Source organism: Gallinula chloropus, assembly GCF_964237585.1.
Source record: "Gallinula chloropus genome assembly, chromosome: 2".
NCBI classification, from domain to species: Eukaryota; Metazoa; Chordata; class Aves; order Gruiformes; family Rallidae; genus Gallinula; species Gallinula chloropus.
This window is the reverse complement of record NC_140086.1, coordinates 23782610-23799670: the sequence shown is the minus strand read 5'-3', so window position 1 is coordinate 23799670 and position 17061 is coordinate 23782610. Positions and strand designations below refer to the sequence as shown.

Genomic DNA, 17061 nt, shown 5'->3' with positions numbered 1-17061 from the left:
GTGATGGGATTTATTCCCAGCTGCCTCTGTAAGGAACTGAACTGATTCCAGCCACTGCATTGGATTTTTTTGTTTTGTTTTTCCTTTTCTGTAGCTAATACTTCAAAATCAAAGTGACATGTTAGTTTATGAGTTTGAGTGTCCTAGTGCATAGATTCCCTCACCATATTCTTGAATATAAAGCTGTGCCTATGCGTGTGCACATCCAGATACATGCCAGTGTGCACACTGGCACATATTAGCCTTTGTGCTTCCAGTCTAAAATTAATTTGAATCTGAATGCAACAGTCATCACTCTTGCAAATTCAAAAGCCACCCACTGAATGGATGTTATTGTTCTGTGTGTAACTTGTGCTGAGGATACCACAAATTGCAAACAGGCTACTGAGTTGTAATATCTTTGAAAGTTGTTACTGCGGTTGTTTCTTAAAACAATGGGAAAAAAACCCAGAATCTAGTCCTTCACTAAGTCCAGCTGGCCAAACCTGTGGCCAGTGCAATCTCTTTCTGGAAACAAATCATGGAAGAACATAAAACTTACAAGTTTCAATTTTTGCTAGTGTAAATAATCAAACTTTGGGCCTGATCCTGTTCTCAATTTCTTAAATTAATTAATGACAGATGTCCAAAATCAGAGTGAAATACAACCCTCAAGAGAGAATTCCCACAAGGCCTTTATATAACTGTTTTAAAGGACTTAAGTGATGCTTAGGCTCTGTGCTGGCCCTCTGCAAAGAATAAATTTTACCCAGAATGCTTATTGCTTTGATCCCTTATATATAGCTCACATCCTTAAGTTTGCACAGCCACAAAAGTTCTATGCAGAGCTAAATAGCCAGATCTTCAGCTGGCGTAAATTTATGTAACTTCATTGACCTACATGGAACAGTACCAATTTTCACTACTCTGGCTTAAAGAATCTCCATGGGATAGAGGTAAGTGCGTATGGTGGGTAAATGGATGAAAGGCTCTTCAAATGATGAAAGACTATATTGCTCTGGAAGTGATTTAAGTTAAACTGGAAAAAAGCCACTCCTTTTCCGGAATAAATCACACAGGGAGTATAATTATGCAGTTAAATTTCTTCTCATGCAGTCAAGTTTGAACTTGCCACCACATTTGTGTAAGAAATGAAATGCTTCCCATGTCTCTGCAATATGTTATGTTCTACATTTAACACGCATGTATACGTGAGCTGTACAAGTATACACACAAATAGATTTGCATCCTTCTTTATTGGAAGGGAAGGGTATTTGTAATTTTCTCTCTTACTCTGAAGGTTAAAAATCTGTCCTGCACCTGTGTTCCCTGTCACCTTGCTGGTAATAGAGAGGGTGGATTTCTAGAACAATTTCAGGGTTAGAAAAGAAAATCTCTTATTTCCTGTTTTATACTCTTTAGTCTACATACCCCTTTTGTTCTGAGCAGTTGTGTGCTGGATTTTTACCGTCCTAAATACGCTGTTAAAGCGGGTAATTTATAGAAATGCATGATGCAGAGCCATCTTAGGGCATTGTTGGTTCTTCTGTTTGTATCTGATATCACAGAATGAGTGGGTCATTCAGAGAACTGGTGTGCGTAGCATTGCTGAGTCTTAAAACCAAGAATATTTCTCTGCCATGGGAATTCCTATCCTACTGCAAGGGGATTTTTTTTTTCTCCTCCAGTTATGTATTGAAGTAGTAATTGCTCTCTTTCCAGCTGTTACACATCTGTATTGAAGGCTGGGGAAACTGGCGATGGTCCGAACCATTCAGTGTGGACAATACAGGGACCTTTATTCGTACCATTCAGTACAAGGGCCGGACAGCATCACTTATTATCAAGGTTCAGCAGCTCAGTGGAGTGCAAAAGCAAGTAAGTGTTTGATCCAGTTTGGCAAAAATAACATGGGTAATTTAAGCTGTTATTTATTCATCAATTAGTCGCCTTATTATTTATTCTCTCCTACTGGTATCTGAAAAAACAAGAATAACAGTGTTCTGGGAGTATTTTTGAGAGTTTTTACAACTCTTTTCTTCATCTTGGTATGGATCATAGCATTTAAAAGCTCAATTACCACTGCATATTTTATGTGTTCCAGTAAACATCCCTTTGCATGGTTTGTAAGTTCTGATGATGCTATATTATGCAGACTGTTGCATGCTTTGTGTTCTTGAAAAGCAGAAATTTTTTTTTATTGCAACTAATCATGTCAATCTGGGTTGCAATGAGGCTGTTATATTATTCATCAAGAAAGGAGTAATGACCAAATTAATATTTGAAAATGGGCTTCTGTGCAGGAACTTTTCACGCGCTACCTTTGTAAAGAGATCTGTACTAACACTGCAGCCACTCTGCCTACCTTGGCAGATGCCAGAGCATGTGGTGGACATAACATGTTTAGCTCACGGATACGGCAGAGCGCTATACAAAGTTGCACAACAGAAATACAGCTGATCAGAGAAAAGAAACAGTGCCTGGCGTCACTGAAAACCCTGCTGAGGTTTTCTTGGTAGGTTGTAGCTATGGTGTGCACCCTCATGAAAAGCAAATGAAGATGATTTTAGCAAGGATACATGTGGAATCCAGTAATAATTCACATATGCTGGACAGCTACAGCTTTTGAGTCTAATTTGGTCATTTTCTAGGTGGGTGCACTTAAATACAGAAATACACTACAGGCATTTCATGGAATTCTAAGCTTTAAAACAGCAAATATACTGAAAAGTCTGGACTGTGATGGGAGTGTGAGGTGTGTGTAGAAGCCTCACTGTGTCTGCTCAGAAAGGGCTCAGCTTTCAGAAATCATCACTGTACTCTGAAAATCCAGGCCAGAGCTATGTCAGCTGCAGGCAGTACTGCTGAATTCAGTGGGAACCAAAGCTGATATGATACATGTTTCTTTCAGGCACAGATACTGCCTTAGCAGTATTTTAAGTGCCTTAATGCCTGGGTTTCTATGAAATTGCACATGCAATTGGCCAATAAAAATAATGTTTTACCATTCACTGCCTTCAGTAGTGTTTGGGAAAACCTGACATAGAGGTTTTTTGTACAGGTTTTCAGTCTATATATAGTTCAATTTTAACCTTTCTTTTTCACAATCTTTTATACATGAGCTGTGTATTTTTGTGTGTTTTAGATCCTAATCTGTGGAAGACAGACTGTCTGTAGTTACCTCTCTGAAAGTATTGAACTGAAAGTGGTTCAGCATTACATTAGTCAGGATGGACAGGCCGTTGTTAAAGAACACATCAACTGCCTTGCAGCCAAGCAGAAGTTGCCTTCGTATGTCCTAGAGAACAATGAGCTCACCGAGCTGAGCGTGAAAGCTACAGGAGATGAAGACTGGTCGCGAGATGTATGTCTAAGTTCTAAAGATACAGAACACAGCACTGTCATTCAGGTATGACTAAAAATAGGTATATGGAATATAGGGTAAAAATGTCTGAGAGAACTGGGGACTTTGTGTTTAGACTTCTGTTTGATATGGTGAAGTGTTGAACATTATCATCCTGAAATAATTTTAGTGTAATGCTGCTGATCTCTCTACATACAGGTACCATCTTCAAAGAGTTCAATTACATACGTGTGGTGCACAATTTTGACTTTAGAGCCCAACTCTCACGTGCAGCAACGATTAGTAAGTACATTCACTGTCTCTGAAATCTAAATGTTTATGCCTGACATCATATAATAAATTAAGGGCAGAATGACCCACTTGAAACAAGCTATTAATATATCTTTATACAGTCATAATGCTGGAATAAAATTAGCCTTAAATTGGCATATTCTTTTCTTTTTGTAGATTGTTTTCAGCCCTCTTTTCATTGTGAGGAGCCATCTTCCAGACCCAATTATCATACATTTAGAGAAAAGAAGTCTGGGACTGAAGGAAACACAAGTGATCCCAGGGAAAGGACAGGAGAAAGCACTGCAAAATATAGAACCTGATCTTATGCACCACTTGACTTTTCAAGCCAGGTAAAATTCCTTTCCTTGAAGATGGTATGTTTGTATGGAAAAGAAGGAATAATTTACACTTTACCTTCTGGTGCATTTTCTCCATCAGTATGGCATCTGCAGAGGAGATACGACAGAACAAGTATATGTCGCCTGAAATTATATGATAGAAAATATTATATTTGGTATAACTATCCTAAGCACACTGGAATTTATTTGCTCAAGCAGTATGTGTTTTTGTATTTTGAAAAATAAATTCCTAAATGATCTTGAAATGTGTTTTGAGAATACTGAAGCATTTCTAGGGTTGCAGACACAAAGGCCATTACAGAGTCGTAACAAATTCGTGTATGTCAGTTAATGCTCAGGAACTTGTCAGACACTGCAACTTGATTCATCCACAATTAACCTTGAGAGTATTCCTACTGCAGAGTATGTTTGGAAAGCTTCCTTAAAGGAAACGTTAGTGCTACTAATGCTTGATCTTGTTGTGTGAGTGTCTGAATGTTTTCAATGACAGGGAGGAAGATGATCCATCAGAGTGCGCAGTCCCTATCTCAACCACACTAATTAAGCAGATAGCAACTAAATCCCATCCAGGTGGCAATGTCAACCAAATACTGTCCGAGTTCTATGGCACCACAAATCCTCCCCAGCCTGCATGGCCGTACAATAGGAAGGATTCAGACAGGTAATTCTTCGCTAAACCTTCTTCACGGTTGTCATGTTGCCTTTTCAAATAAACTGAAATCACGTACAAGAAGGCTATATATGATCAACATTAAACATGTTTTCAGTAATTACATGGTTCCTGCCTGTAAGCTGCAGAATCTGTTGCAGGTGGGAAAAAATTGATGTCAGCCTAGGGGCTGCCCTCGATCACACTGAGAAGATCTCATGAGCAAGGATTCTAAAAAAAATGAGGAACTATTTTTCTTTGAAAGCACCTTCTTTACTGCAGCTCTAGAGGCTGTTGTTTACTCAGCAGCTGTTTGTTTCAGTACAGAAACAGGGATTTGCTGTAGGAGGAATTGCTGAGGAAAAACAAAAAGGAAATGTGACTTTATGACTAGAAAAGTTGGAGTAGCATGATTTAGTGGTAATTCTGTTAAGGCATTTCTTTAATTGGCCAAATTTAGGTTGAGCTTACGCAGTTAAAACCAGGTCTTTATAGGCTGCATATAGGTAGATCTGACTGACAGCATCTCAGTGTATTCCAGAATCATAACGTAAGAGTAGATTGGTTTTTTAACTCAAAATCAGAAAAGCCTTGCAAATTTTTGAAAATGATGCCTTATCATTTGTAGGCTTGAATTCATTATTCCTTTGACTTTATCTTTTCCTTTCTTTGTTTTTGAACAGCAACGAACAGCTCTCCCAATGGGATAGCCCAATGCGGGTAAAGCTCTCCGTGTGGAAACCATGTGTTACAACTCTGCTGATAGAGCTTCTGCCCTGGGCTTTGCTTATCAATCAGTCCAGGTGGGACCTCTGGCTGTTTGAAGGAGAGAAGATTGTTCTTCAAGTACCTACCGGGAAAGTAATTATACCTCCCAACTTCGAGGTAAATGCCATTCATGAGAACAGGCACACTGCTGCTGAAGGATGGTTATTAATCCAGATGATTTCCACTTCCCAGTCACTGTGTCTGTCTGTCATACATTGAGGAGTAGAAATAACAATAGAAATTTGCCACACTGACTGAGCCACCGTGCAGTTAGCATGACACATGTGATAGCCTGTGTGAAGAGCAACATGTCTTAAAGATGCCTGGTAAAAAATTGACTATAAGACGCTGTAGGAAGAAGACTTGCATCTTGTTGGCTTCTGCAGCCTTCCGTTCTCCCTCCCAATTCAGCCAGTGATTCTGCATCATGGGCATAGCGTAGCAGCCCAAGAAAACTGCTATAAAGGCCAGATGCAGGCTTTGGCCCGTGCTGTACTGACCTGTCATTTGGGAAATACATTGACCACAGTAACAAAGCTGACAGCAAGGAAGAAATATTTGGTTTGAGAGTAGTTTAGGTTAAGTGGTTTCATAGCACATATGCTACCAAGAAAGGTTTGATAATCTGATGGGTGAATTACAAATGAGGCACATTCTTTAGGATGTCTGCCTTCCTGAATTCAGAGGTTTGTGTAATGCATCTTCTCACATACTTGGCCATGCACATTTTTTTTATTACAATCCAAACAATCTTTATTTTTGAAAGAGTTAATTTGACACATCAGCTTGTGAATTCCAAATGTACAGTCTGATAATTCTTGTTTATTTTGCCGTATTTTTGTACATCTGTTAATAAACAAAAGGTCTACCTATTGACATATCTCAGAATAGACTGTGATCTTGATTCTACTGTGAGGATTAGCCCCATATCCACATAGTGGTTTCATCTATCCTTGAATCACATAGAATCAGAGGGAGAAAGGGAGGAAATGAAATCGACTTCATGGTGGAAACTTCTATTAGGTCTAATAGAAGTGTATCAAATTGTCAACAAGTGATAATCCATCGTTTTTCACTTGCAGGAAGCTTTCCAGGTTGGAATATACTGGGCAAACACTAACACCGTGCACAAATCAGTGGCAATTAAACTGGTTCATAATGTGACCTCCCCGAAATGGAAGGATGCTGACAATGGGGAAGTAGTAACGTTGGATGAAGAAGGTTTTGTTGAAGCTGAAATAAAACTTGGTGCTTTTCCAGGTCATCAAAAGGTTAGAAGAAAATAACCATGATTTATAAGTCTTGAATTTAAAAACAAAGTCATATAGCAGATGAAAACAATCAAATGTATGCAATGTGACAGCTCCTCCCTGATTTTGTTAATACACATAAAACATAAGCAATGTATGAAGTATAATTTAAAGAATTAGCCAAAGACATTCTGCCCAACTCACCAAGATAATACAATATCTTCTGGAAAAAGAAATAATGAATTTGCAGTCTTGTTTAGAAAACATTGACAGATTCAACTTCAAAAGTATGTGATGTGGCTGTAGTTCATAGTGCATGAAAATAGACAGGATCTCCACAGTTAAAATGTCACTTCTGTCACTGTATTTCCATACCTTTCATCGTCGTGTGTGTGATCTCATCATCAGTTTTATTATCTTACAGTTGTGTCAGTTCTGCATTTCTTCAATGGTTCGGCAAGGTATACAGATTCTACAGATAGAAGATAAGACAACAATAATCAATGATACATCATATCAAATCTACTATATGCCACAGCTTTCTATTTCCAAACCCCACTCTGGAGAAGAGGTAAAGCACTGAAGATACTGGGCGGTTTAAGTCATCTGCAGTACATGGGTGTTTAGATTTGTATGGTCTCATCTGCATATAGCAGAGCTTGAACAGAAATCTTTAGAAATAATAATAACAAAGTGTTTTATATCATTTTAATTCAAAGTACAGAATACTGGGTAAATTCAACTCCAGTAATTAACTGTCATAAGGAATCTGTGCAAAGTAGGAGATTCTTGCACATTGCAGAATTAGTTCTGCCTGTTCCCCATCTGTTCAGGCACTAATGGCCATTTCTGTAAAACAGTCAGTGTAATCCATAGTAGCTGTTGAAATTGTTCTCAGAATTTTTACTGACTTCGCGTGTAAAAGAGGTATATTGGCCTGGCAGGCTGAAAACTTTTTGTTATCCTTTTGGGAAGATTCCAGCTATCTGAACAAAGCTGCAGAACTAGAGACATGCCCAAAGTTTATGAATTTCAGTGAACTGCATCAAATCATGAATATCAGTTTTCTAATAATCACACAGTATATTTAAGGACTAGCTTCCAGGAACCAAAATGTATGCATGGTCAATATATTTTAATCAACCATTTATACATATTTATTGAAGATTACATTTATAGTAAAATATGTGGAAAGAATTCTCAGGGTCATACTTGCTAGAGGAGTTGGCAGATAAACAAATTTTTAAAGTTCCATATATCTGTACTGTTTTCCTTCTGCATTAGTTTTCTTTACATCAGTATCTACAATTATGCATTGTGCATTTTGTGGCAGTCTAATGGGACAGGGAATTGGAAGAGTGTAGAGGCTAAAATTGATTCTTAGTTTTATATCTATGAATGGGTTTTCTTCTCACGGTTATGTTGTAGTGATGTAACTGTTTCTTTTCATGGATTTATCATAGAATCACAGAACAGTGGGGATTGCAAGGGACCTCTGGAGATCATCTAGTCCAACCCCCTTGCTAAAGCAGGATCACCTAGAGCAGGTTGCATGGGTTCATGTCCAGGCAGGTTTTGAATGTCTCCTGAGGAGACTCTACAACCTCTGTGGGCAGCCTGTCCCAGTGCTCTGTCACCTTCAAAGTGAAGAAGTTTTTCCTAATGTTGAGATGGAACTTTCTGTGTCCCAGTTTGTGCCCATTGCCCCTTGTCCTGTTTCTGGGCACCACTGAGAATAGTCTGGCCACATCAGATATTTACAGGTGTTGATCAGCCTTCTCCAGGCTAAACAGCCCCAGCTCTCTCAGCCTGTCCTCATACGAGAGATGCTTCAGTCATCATCAACTTTGTAACCCTCCACTGGACTCTCTCCAGTAGTTCCCTGTCTGTCTTAAACTGGGGAGCCCAGAACTAGACACATGTTGTGGTTTAACCCCAGATGTGGACTCCAGGGTAGAATAGAGGGGGTAATCCAGTTGTGGCCTCATCAGGGCAAAGAAGACAGGGAGGATAACCTCCCTTGACCTGCTGACCACGCTGCTCTTAATGCATCCCAGGATGCCATTGGCCTTGACCATGAGGGCACATTGCTGGCTCATGGAGAGTTTGTTATCAACTGGGACTTCCAGATCCCTCTCCACAGAGCTGCTTCCCGGCAGGTCAACCCCTAACCTGTACTGCTGCCTGGGGTTATTCCTCCCTAGGTACAGGACCCTACACTTGCCCTTGTTGAATTTCATTTGGTTCCTCTCCACCCAGCTCTCCAGCCTGCCCAGATCTTGCTGAATGGCAGTGCAGCTTTATGGTGTATCAGCCACTCCCCCCAGTTTAGTATCATCAGCAAACTTGAATAAGACTGGACAGTGTAGAGCAGATGAGAGTACAGCTGAGACTGTAGATAACTGTGCTCAGTTAACTGCATAAGTATACCTGAGGACACAGTTTGTCCAGATAGCTTTTAATGCAGTGGACTTAGTGCAACCTGTGGTCATTTGGCTACTTGAGACTGTTCTGTGCAAGATTAACATGAATAAATTTCCTGTTAGGATCCAGCATGTCATGCTACCATCATCTTTTTTCCTTCCAGGCCTTCCACTCCTCAGACAGTGCGGTGTTCAGCGTCAGTCCAGCTGGGAAACCCCCCAGCGAAACACTGAGCGCTGTGCCCTGCTGGGACCTGATGTCAGACGCCAGTACCTTAACTTCAGGGGCTCCTCTTACAGAAAAACGCCTGCTGCTGAGTTTCAGTCCAGGCGGTTACACTGGCAGATGTGAGCTGTGGAGCCTACCAGCTGTCATTAAACAGGAGTTTCCTAGGCAGAGCGTGGCGGTACCCACAGGGGTTTGTACTGAAAGTGGATTTTGTACCAGGTACTGTACACTGAACAGCCATGAATAATCCACGTTGCTTCTTGCTGTAATGCCTCAGCTACTAAGAGATTAATGCAAAAATCAGAGTAACACATGCCCCCCATATGTAAAGGCAAGCCTTACTTTAATTTAAAGATTGTTATCTTTTGATGGTTTTGATGCTTTTACTGTAAATGGTTTAGTGTTATGACCATGTACAAGTTGTACAATTTTTATAATGTATGGGCTGCTATTTACAGTGCTTACAAAGTAAGAGCATGAAAAGTTTCTATTAGAGATCATGGTCATTTTAATTTCTGGGTAACAATTTAAGAGCAAGGACAGTGTGAAAGAATGCAATGCAAAACTTTAGGTTTTATTTATAAAAGGTAAAATTATATTTTAGTAATAATAATATGAGGCTAAACAGGAAAAGCAGAAAAGGGATGAAACTATTCTGAGATTACAAGGAAACATTTCCAAGTTTTAAAGCTTCAAATCTCCAAATGTGTGTTCTGCTTACAAACAAATGCACACAGCTCATTAAAAATACCAGTCCAATGACTTGTCAGATGCCCAACATTAACTCTCAAACCTGATATCTGAATCTGTTCATGCTTATGCTGGTATAAATAAGAAACAATCTGCTGAAATTAGAGGAGCTACATCAGTATACATTACCAGCCATAAGATCTTTCTCTTGCCTGAAGTGCTTGATACCGGTCAAACCCTCATAAAGTTCTTAAGAGTATAAGAGGTGTCATTGTAGATATTAAAGATTCTCACTTCAGATTAAAAAAGACTAAAATGTGAAGAACAAGAATTTGTTATTTTTAAACAGGCATAAAGGATCTCATGCTCCTAATCAAATTTGCAGACTGGATTTTTAAAATCGCCATGAGGTGAAGTTTTTTAGAAATAGCCAATAAATCTGCACAAAGAAAAGAAAAAGTGTTTATGTGTGAAAACAGTTTATGTAGCTAATGACTAGCACTAAATTAATTTCTTTTAATTTTGGAAATTTATGTGGCAGTGAGCCATAACATTAACATCTGAAAGGACAATAGTCTTGTGCATCATTCTAGGGGAGCAGTTACAAATTTTTGTATTTGTTAAAAATATCTTTAATGTGTATCAGAGAAGTATGTGTGAAAATTCTAGAAAATTTTAAAGATTTATGTTGAAAATTTGGGACGTCAATCTCATGGTTTTAATTTAATATAAATCTCTGCTGGCTCGGGCTCTCGTCTTGCAAACACACGTGCTCAATTTAACTTATAAGTGGTCTCTATGAAGGGATTTCTTTTCTAAAGTTGTTTTTCATGCTATTTCCACGTGGTCCCCTGTTTAAATATAATTCTCAATGGAGATATGTACTTGCCTAAATGTATATAAATATCTGTGGAATTGGAAGTTGATCATAAGGAATCTTACAGATGCTAGTTTTGAATGTTTTTAATTGTTCAGAGTAATAATACTTAAAGATTTAATCCAAAACATGCATAATCAAATGTATCTGCTTCTGTTTTAGACCTATAGCACTGACTTATCAAGAGCATCTTGGTGTGACATACCTAACACTTACAGAAGATCCTAGTCCTCGTATAATTATCCACAATAGGTGCTCTGTTCATTTGCTTGTAAAAGAGAACTTCAAAGGTGAGTTGGACGCAATAATTAGAAACAGAGCACTGTTGTAGTATAAATTATTTTACTGTATCTCAAATACAACATTGAGGTCAGTGTGTATTTTGGTTACAAGAACTTGATGCCCTCATAAGGATTTATCTTAAAATGAGAGACTCTGGAAGAAAATACTGAAACCTGGAAGCTAATGGAGCTAATTGTGAGGTCAGGACTATGAACTTGCATGGCTTCAGGCTTTTGGGTCTCCCTGGTTCCAGCTGTCAAGGTGACTTGGCTGTAGGAAACTAGTAGTCAGTGGAGTTTTGTTGACATTAGTTCAATCCCATGGAACATTTAAATCTCCTCAGATTTGCAGATGTAACACAAAACATATTGCTGAAATTGTAGTTATGGTATGTTAAGGTAAAGAATGATCAGTGTAACGTCATTCATGTAAATATTAATGATATAAAAAGGGGAAGAAACATAAGCGCATAAAATTCCAACCAATAGAAAAGTAGTGGGTTTGTTTATCACTAATATTTCAGGTCAAAACTTCCTAGTTTGTATAAACATAGGTAAGTTTTGATTTGCAGGTTTTATAAAAAGCCCTAATTTTACATATTTTATAAAATTTCAGATACACCAAAGTTTGAAGTTTACTGTAGAAAGATTCCAGCTGAGTGTTCGGTTCATCATGAACTTTACCATCAAGTCTCCAACTATCCAGACTGCAAAACAAGAGATTTGTTGCCCAGCATTCTTCTGAAAGTGATGTCATCTGATGAATTAGTAAATGAGTGGAGTGATTTTGTGGACATCAACAATCAAGGAACACAAGTAAATTGTTATAAACTATTTCCTAGTTCACAGCATAAATGGTTGTCTTCCTGACCTAGACGATTCCTCTGCAATAAGCATATCCTTTCTGTTGGTTTTAGTGTTTTTATTTAAGTCTTGGGAGCTCTCCTTCCTAAGCCCCTTCTCATGGAAGTTTTAGAATACAGATCACCTTCTTCACTGGCTGTTTCTAAAAATAACTAGAACAAAAATACAGCCTCTTTAGTGCTGATTTTTTTTTCACTTATTTTTGATCAACCTGGCAAGCTCAAGGTGTTCCCTGGAAAAAAAGCAGTCCTGAAAATTTCAGGATCCAGGAAAGTCCTATTTGGTAACTTAATTATCTTTGTAGGAATCATCACTGTCTTTCTCTCTCTGTGTCTTCACAGAAGCTACGCATATCTTTCTAAAACAAAACAAACCCCCCTTTTATTTCCTTCTGTTATTTTTCTCCTGTTTTGAGGTAAATGAAAACTTCCTTGACTGGAGTAATTCTTTTTGATGGGAATTTTTTTCCATTTTTGAAGTCATTAGTTTACATGGAATCAACATAAACTGCTTGGCTCTTTGAAAGAAATACTAGTTTCAGATGTTTTCCCTGGGGACCAATCACAAAATGCTCTTGATTATTGAGTGTTATGTTATATAGCAAGTAGTTCAGTTTCATTCAGCAAGCCAGTCAAGCAATGCGAGGTTTCAGATTTCAGTCATTAATGTTATGCCAGACCAGGGTTCTTTATAAGTATCTGGCTCCTAGAAGGAATTAGATGCTAAGACAACATTTGGGGATCATTGTCTACTTGAAGAACTCTCCAAATAAAAGTGCAGCCTTCTGTTATTGAAGTGTTAGGGTTTACATGTAGAGAATTTCCCCAGGATTTCTCAGCTGCTCTTTCTCTTAGAAAACTATAAATATAAGTAAATAAGGAATATGCTAGTAGTTTCATGTACAACTTGGTTCAGATTGTGAAATAACTGGGACTTAGAGCATCTTAAGTAATTTGCACTCTTCCTACCTAATCACAGATAGTTGCTTCTTATTCTATTAGAAAGAAAAAATTATTAATTTACTAAAATTCATTTATCATCACAACCATTTGAAATTGGAATCAAAATGACCAATCTTTAAGATCAACAAGGATTTTTTAGAATCATGAGGGTGTATTGAAAGTTCATGAAATGTCTTTTTTTTCTTCCAATCGCATCATACAAGCTTGCAAATCTCATTTCAGGTTGCAAAGGATCAAAACTGATGTTTCAAAATCAGAAATTCTCTTGTATGTAATTTGATGAACCAAAATTCATTATCTCTACAAGGTTATTATAAATAGTTTAACAAGAATCAGTTTAAGTGCTGATCCCACTAAACTTCAAATGCTTTTCCTTCTGGCAACTTGTTAACAACAGTAAAGATTCTCTGAGAGAAACAACTGTTTATTTTACCTGTGCTAGCCCATTATCTTTGTGTAACCCCCTGAGTTTGCATTCCTTTAAATTACAGCTTCTGTCATTACAATATAGTAAACAATCATGTTGATAGTAGCCCTACAGGAAAACAGAAGCCAGCACACTCTAACAAGGACTTCTCTGAGCTTTCCAAACCTAAAGAGACCTCATTCTTTTATATTCTGGAAATACTTGCAGAATAATCTGCACTTGAACAGAAACATTGCAGAATTATGCTCCTGAAACAATACATCATTTCTTTATGTGGAATATTTAATCATAAGGGCAACTACATCATTTCTTTATGTGGAATATTTAATCATAAGGGCAACTACATCATTTCTTTATGTAGAATATTTAATCATAAGGGCAACTTGTTCAGAATGTGTGCACATCTGTAAGCAAGACACAAACTTGTTGACATGTTCCTATTTTCCTGCGTTTTTATACATTTTATGCTTTCCAGTAGAGTTTTGCCAATTCTTTGTGGCAGCTCCTTGCTTGTGAAGGTGTTCGTACCAAACCAGTTTAGATGGCTTAAAAATGTGTTCAGTGTTGAGTTGTTAAGCAAGTCTTCATTAATCCAAAATATGACTTATTTTTTAGTCTTCATGTGTTTTACATTGCACTATCAGCCATTCATCTAACCAGCTCAGAGCTAGGGAATACCAACATATTGTTAATTAAGGGCTGGTGGTTGGGTTTTTCTGGAGGAGAAGGCGGGATTTTGCAGAGTTTATTAATCCAAAATCACAAATCAAAATTTCATAGTTATTCTATTCTCATATAGCATCCCCCCTCCCCAGCATGTCTTCCTTATTTCTGGAGAGGAAATTTCATACTAAAATGTATTCAGTTATCCAACTAAAGGATGAGGTGCAAATTTCATCTCGCTGTACAACTGAAATACTTCATGCATCAGAACTGTTACTCTTCTGGAGCACTGAAATCTATTTCTGTTTTTCCTAATCAGTATTGCGATTTAAGCAAAAGATATCAATCAGAAGGCATTCATAGGACTCATTCAAATTATTATATTAAAAATAACAATTTCAGTAGCATTCCATATGTTTCGAACTCTCTCCACTAGATTGTGTTCCTAACTGGCTTTGGCTGTGTTTATGTGGACATTGCTCATCAGTGTGGAACAATAGTCATAACCTTGGCCCCAGAAGGAAGAGTGAGACCCATCGAGATCAACCTCAACAGGTACATAAAGCACATAAAAGATGATAAAAAGCATTGCCAAACAGTGCTGAGAGGTCAGTCAGCTTTCTAAATGTTAACTGACTTACGAACTTTGGCTTAACTGTTTATTTTGTTTAATACTGCTGAATGCTCTGGGGCATATGCTTGGACCATATGTTATGCTTTGTATATCACAGTTAAAAAAGGACAATCTAACATCAAAAGTTGTGGTACTTTAGGGTAAACACTAGATATCTGATACAAAAAGAAGTCCATTAGAAAAAGACATTTTCCTTCATATTTAATTTTGAATATCTCTGTCAGTTTAAAATGTATGTAGCTAGGTCCTGCCATCCATAATCATACAAGCTCCCACTAAAATTTGCAGGAAGCATGACGTGCAAGGGCTGTAGTAATAGTCTTACAGTCAGCAATTAGCTGTACCTGATGATAACACTCTTTTTTAGAAGACTTCCCCACACATCACAGCCTGGTCCTCAGCTCCATTCAAGTGCAATTACAAATGCCATTGATACAAAACTGCTGTGGTGATTTCACTGGAGGGCACTTGCTGCATTTGATGTGAAATGAATTATCCATAATAGTAAACTTGAGTAATGGCTCCCAGAATATATTGTAACAGCTGAGGCTGATGTGAATTATCAGAAAATGATCAGAAAATTTTTGCCTGCTTTAATACTCTGTTGTGAATCCAATATGGAATTACTGTGTATGTGGAGACGTTCCTCTCCAAACTATCCCATGGATTGATAAGAAAGAGAAACCTGGCACAGATGTGTAATATCCCATTTCTTAGAAGACCTCCCAGGTGGTACCCACAGTGGTGATTAAGGCTGCCAGATCCCATTAACGAGACTTGAACAATGAGTGGAGAATGTCTCTCCTGATAGCTTTTTGAGACAGCAAGATGCCAGGTGAACTCAAAGTACATGAAGTAACAAAACTTCTTTTCCCTCCTGTCTAGAAATCAAGAGCAGACCCTGTCAGTGAAAATGTTCATCAGTCAGTTAAGTCTTGCTGCGTTTGATGATGTTACAAACCACAAAGTGTCATCTGAACTTCTACGTCTCACAGCAGACAACATTTTCCTCCACATGGCCCCAGCCACCAGCTACCTGAGACCCCTGTCACAGGAGTTCCAGCAGCACGTCGTGGAAGGCCTCCCACAATTTCATAGTCTCCAAGTGTATTGTGAAGACTTGCAACTGGACAATCAATTGTACAGCAAATCCAATTTCCATTTTGCAGTCCTGCTGTGCCAAGGAGAGAAAAATGAGACCATGCAGTGGTCCAGAGTGAACAACCTCATTGTTTGTAACAAAGATTTGGAAAGCTATAAGGAAAACTGCTTTATAAAACTCTGCATTGCTTTTTCCGAGGAAGAGAATTTCATGTTTCACGTGAATGACTTCAGCTTTGAGCTCAAACCAGCTAGGCTGTATGTGGAAGATACCTTTGTTTACTACATTAAGACTTTGTTTGATACATATCTGCCAGAAAACAAAACGGCTTGTCAATCCATGAATACTTCAGATGCTACCCTGATACTGCCTGAACAAGTGAGAGAGCATGCGAGAGCTTTAGTCAAGCCAGTGAAGTTAAGAAAATTAACGATACAACCTGTTAATCTCCTCGTCAGTATTCATGCTTCACTGAAACTGTATATAGCCTCAGATCACACTCCTCTCTCCTTCTCTGTGTTTGAGCGAGGACCCATCTTCACTACTGCCAGACAACTTGTCCATGCCTTAGCCATGCATTATGCTGCTGGAGCACTTTTCAGAGCAGGTCAGCACTTTTCCATAACGTGTAACATTTTTATTAGGTACCAAGATTCTGTGATTGTCTCTCAGGCTGAGTAACCTAGATGTTAGCCCTGCAATTATTGTTTTCCTCAAACATAGTTTGATAATGATATTTTCAGACACCTTTCATGTTCTGCCGTACGACAGAAGGGAAATAAAATGGCTGAGCAGACACCAGTGAAGATTTGTAAAGTTGTGCTAAACATTAGCCAGCTGCCTAAAGGCTTTCTGAAACCCTGAACACAGCATAGAAATGTATTCTAGCTGGCTTAGGTTTTGTCATTTTATATTATAGCACTAGTCAGAATCAACCCACATTCCTCACATAAACTCCCCAAAACTACATTTAATCAAATTATTCAGCAAGTTGCTCTGCATTCAGAAGTAAATTATAGCCCTGAATGTTGTTTTGTTGTTAAAACTCCTTTTGGCTGCAGTTTATGATTAGGAATCTGTCTTTCTTCATACAGCCTTCATGCTAAACTGGCACACAGATGTTTGTTGTCCTTTGATCCAAGAACTATGAAGTTTGCTGTTACTAACTTTTTTCCATATAGGATCAATAGTGAGCAGTTAAGTCTATTAGGTTAGCAGGTACATTCTGTTTCCCGTAAGTATTCATTTAGAAGTAAAGGAATTTGGT

The 17061-nt window shown here is 38.2% G+C and overlaps 1 protein-coding gene across 1 annotated transcript in view; it reads left to right on the top strand.

Annotated features, from left to right (window-relative positions):
- Positions 1-17061, top strand: part of VPS13B (vacuolar protein sorting 13 homolog B) — a gene marked incomplete at both ends in the record, with an annotated part of 442808 nt that overhangs the window by 399578 nt on the left and 26169 nt on the right. Inside the window, 13 exons of the mRNA XM_084260382.1 lie at positions 1702-1857; positions 3125-3388; positions 3542-3625; positions 3791-3966; positions 4466-4636; positions 5308-5509; positions 6475-6663; positions 7067-7213; positions 9230-9513; positions 11024-11151; positions 11759-11958; positions 14495-14613; positions 15578-16401. Of these exons, the coding sequence (XP_084116508.1) occupies positions 1702-1857; positions 3125-3388; positions 3542-3625; positions 3791-3966; positions 4466-4636; positions 5308-5509; positions 6475-6663; positions 7067-7213; positions 9230-9513; positions 11024-11151; positions 11759-11958; positions 14495-14613; positions 15578-16401 (2944 nt within the window). The remainder of the gene's footprint in view (positions 1-1701; positions 1858-3124; positions 3389-3541; positions 3626-3790; positions 3967-4465; positions 4637-5307; positions 5510-6474; positions 6664-7066; positions 7214-9229; positions 9514-11023; positions 11152-11758; positions 11959-14494; positions 14614-15577; positions 16402-17061) is intronic.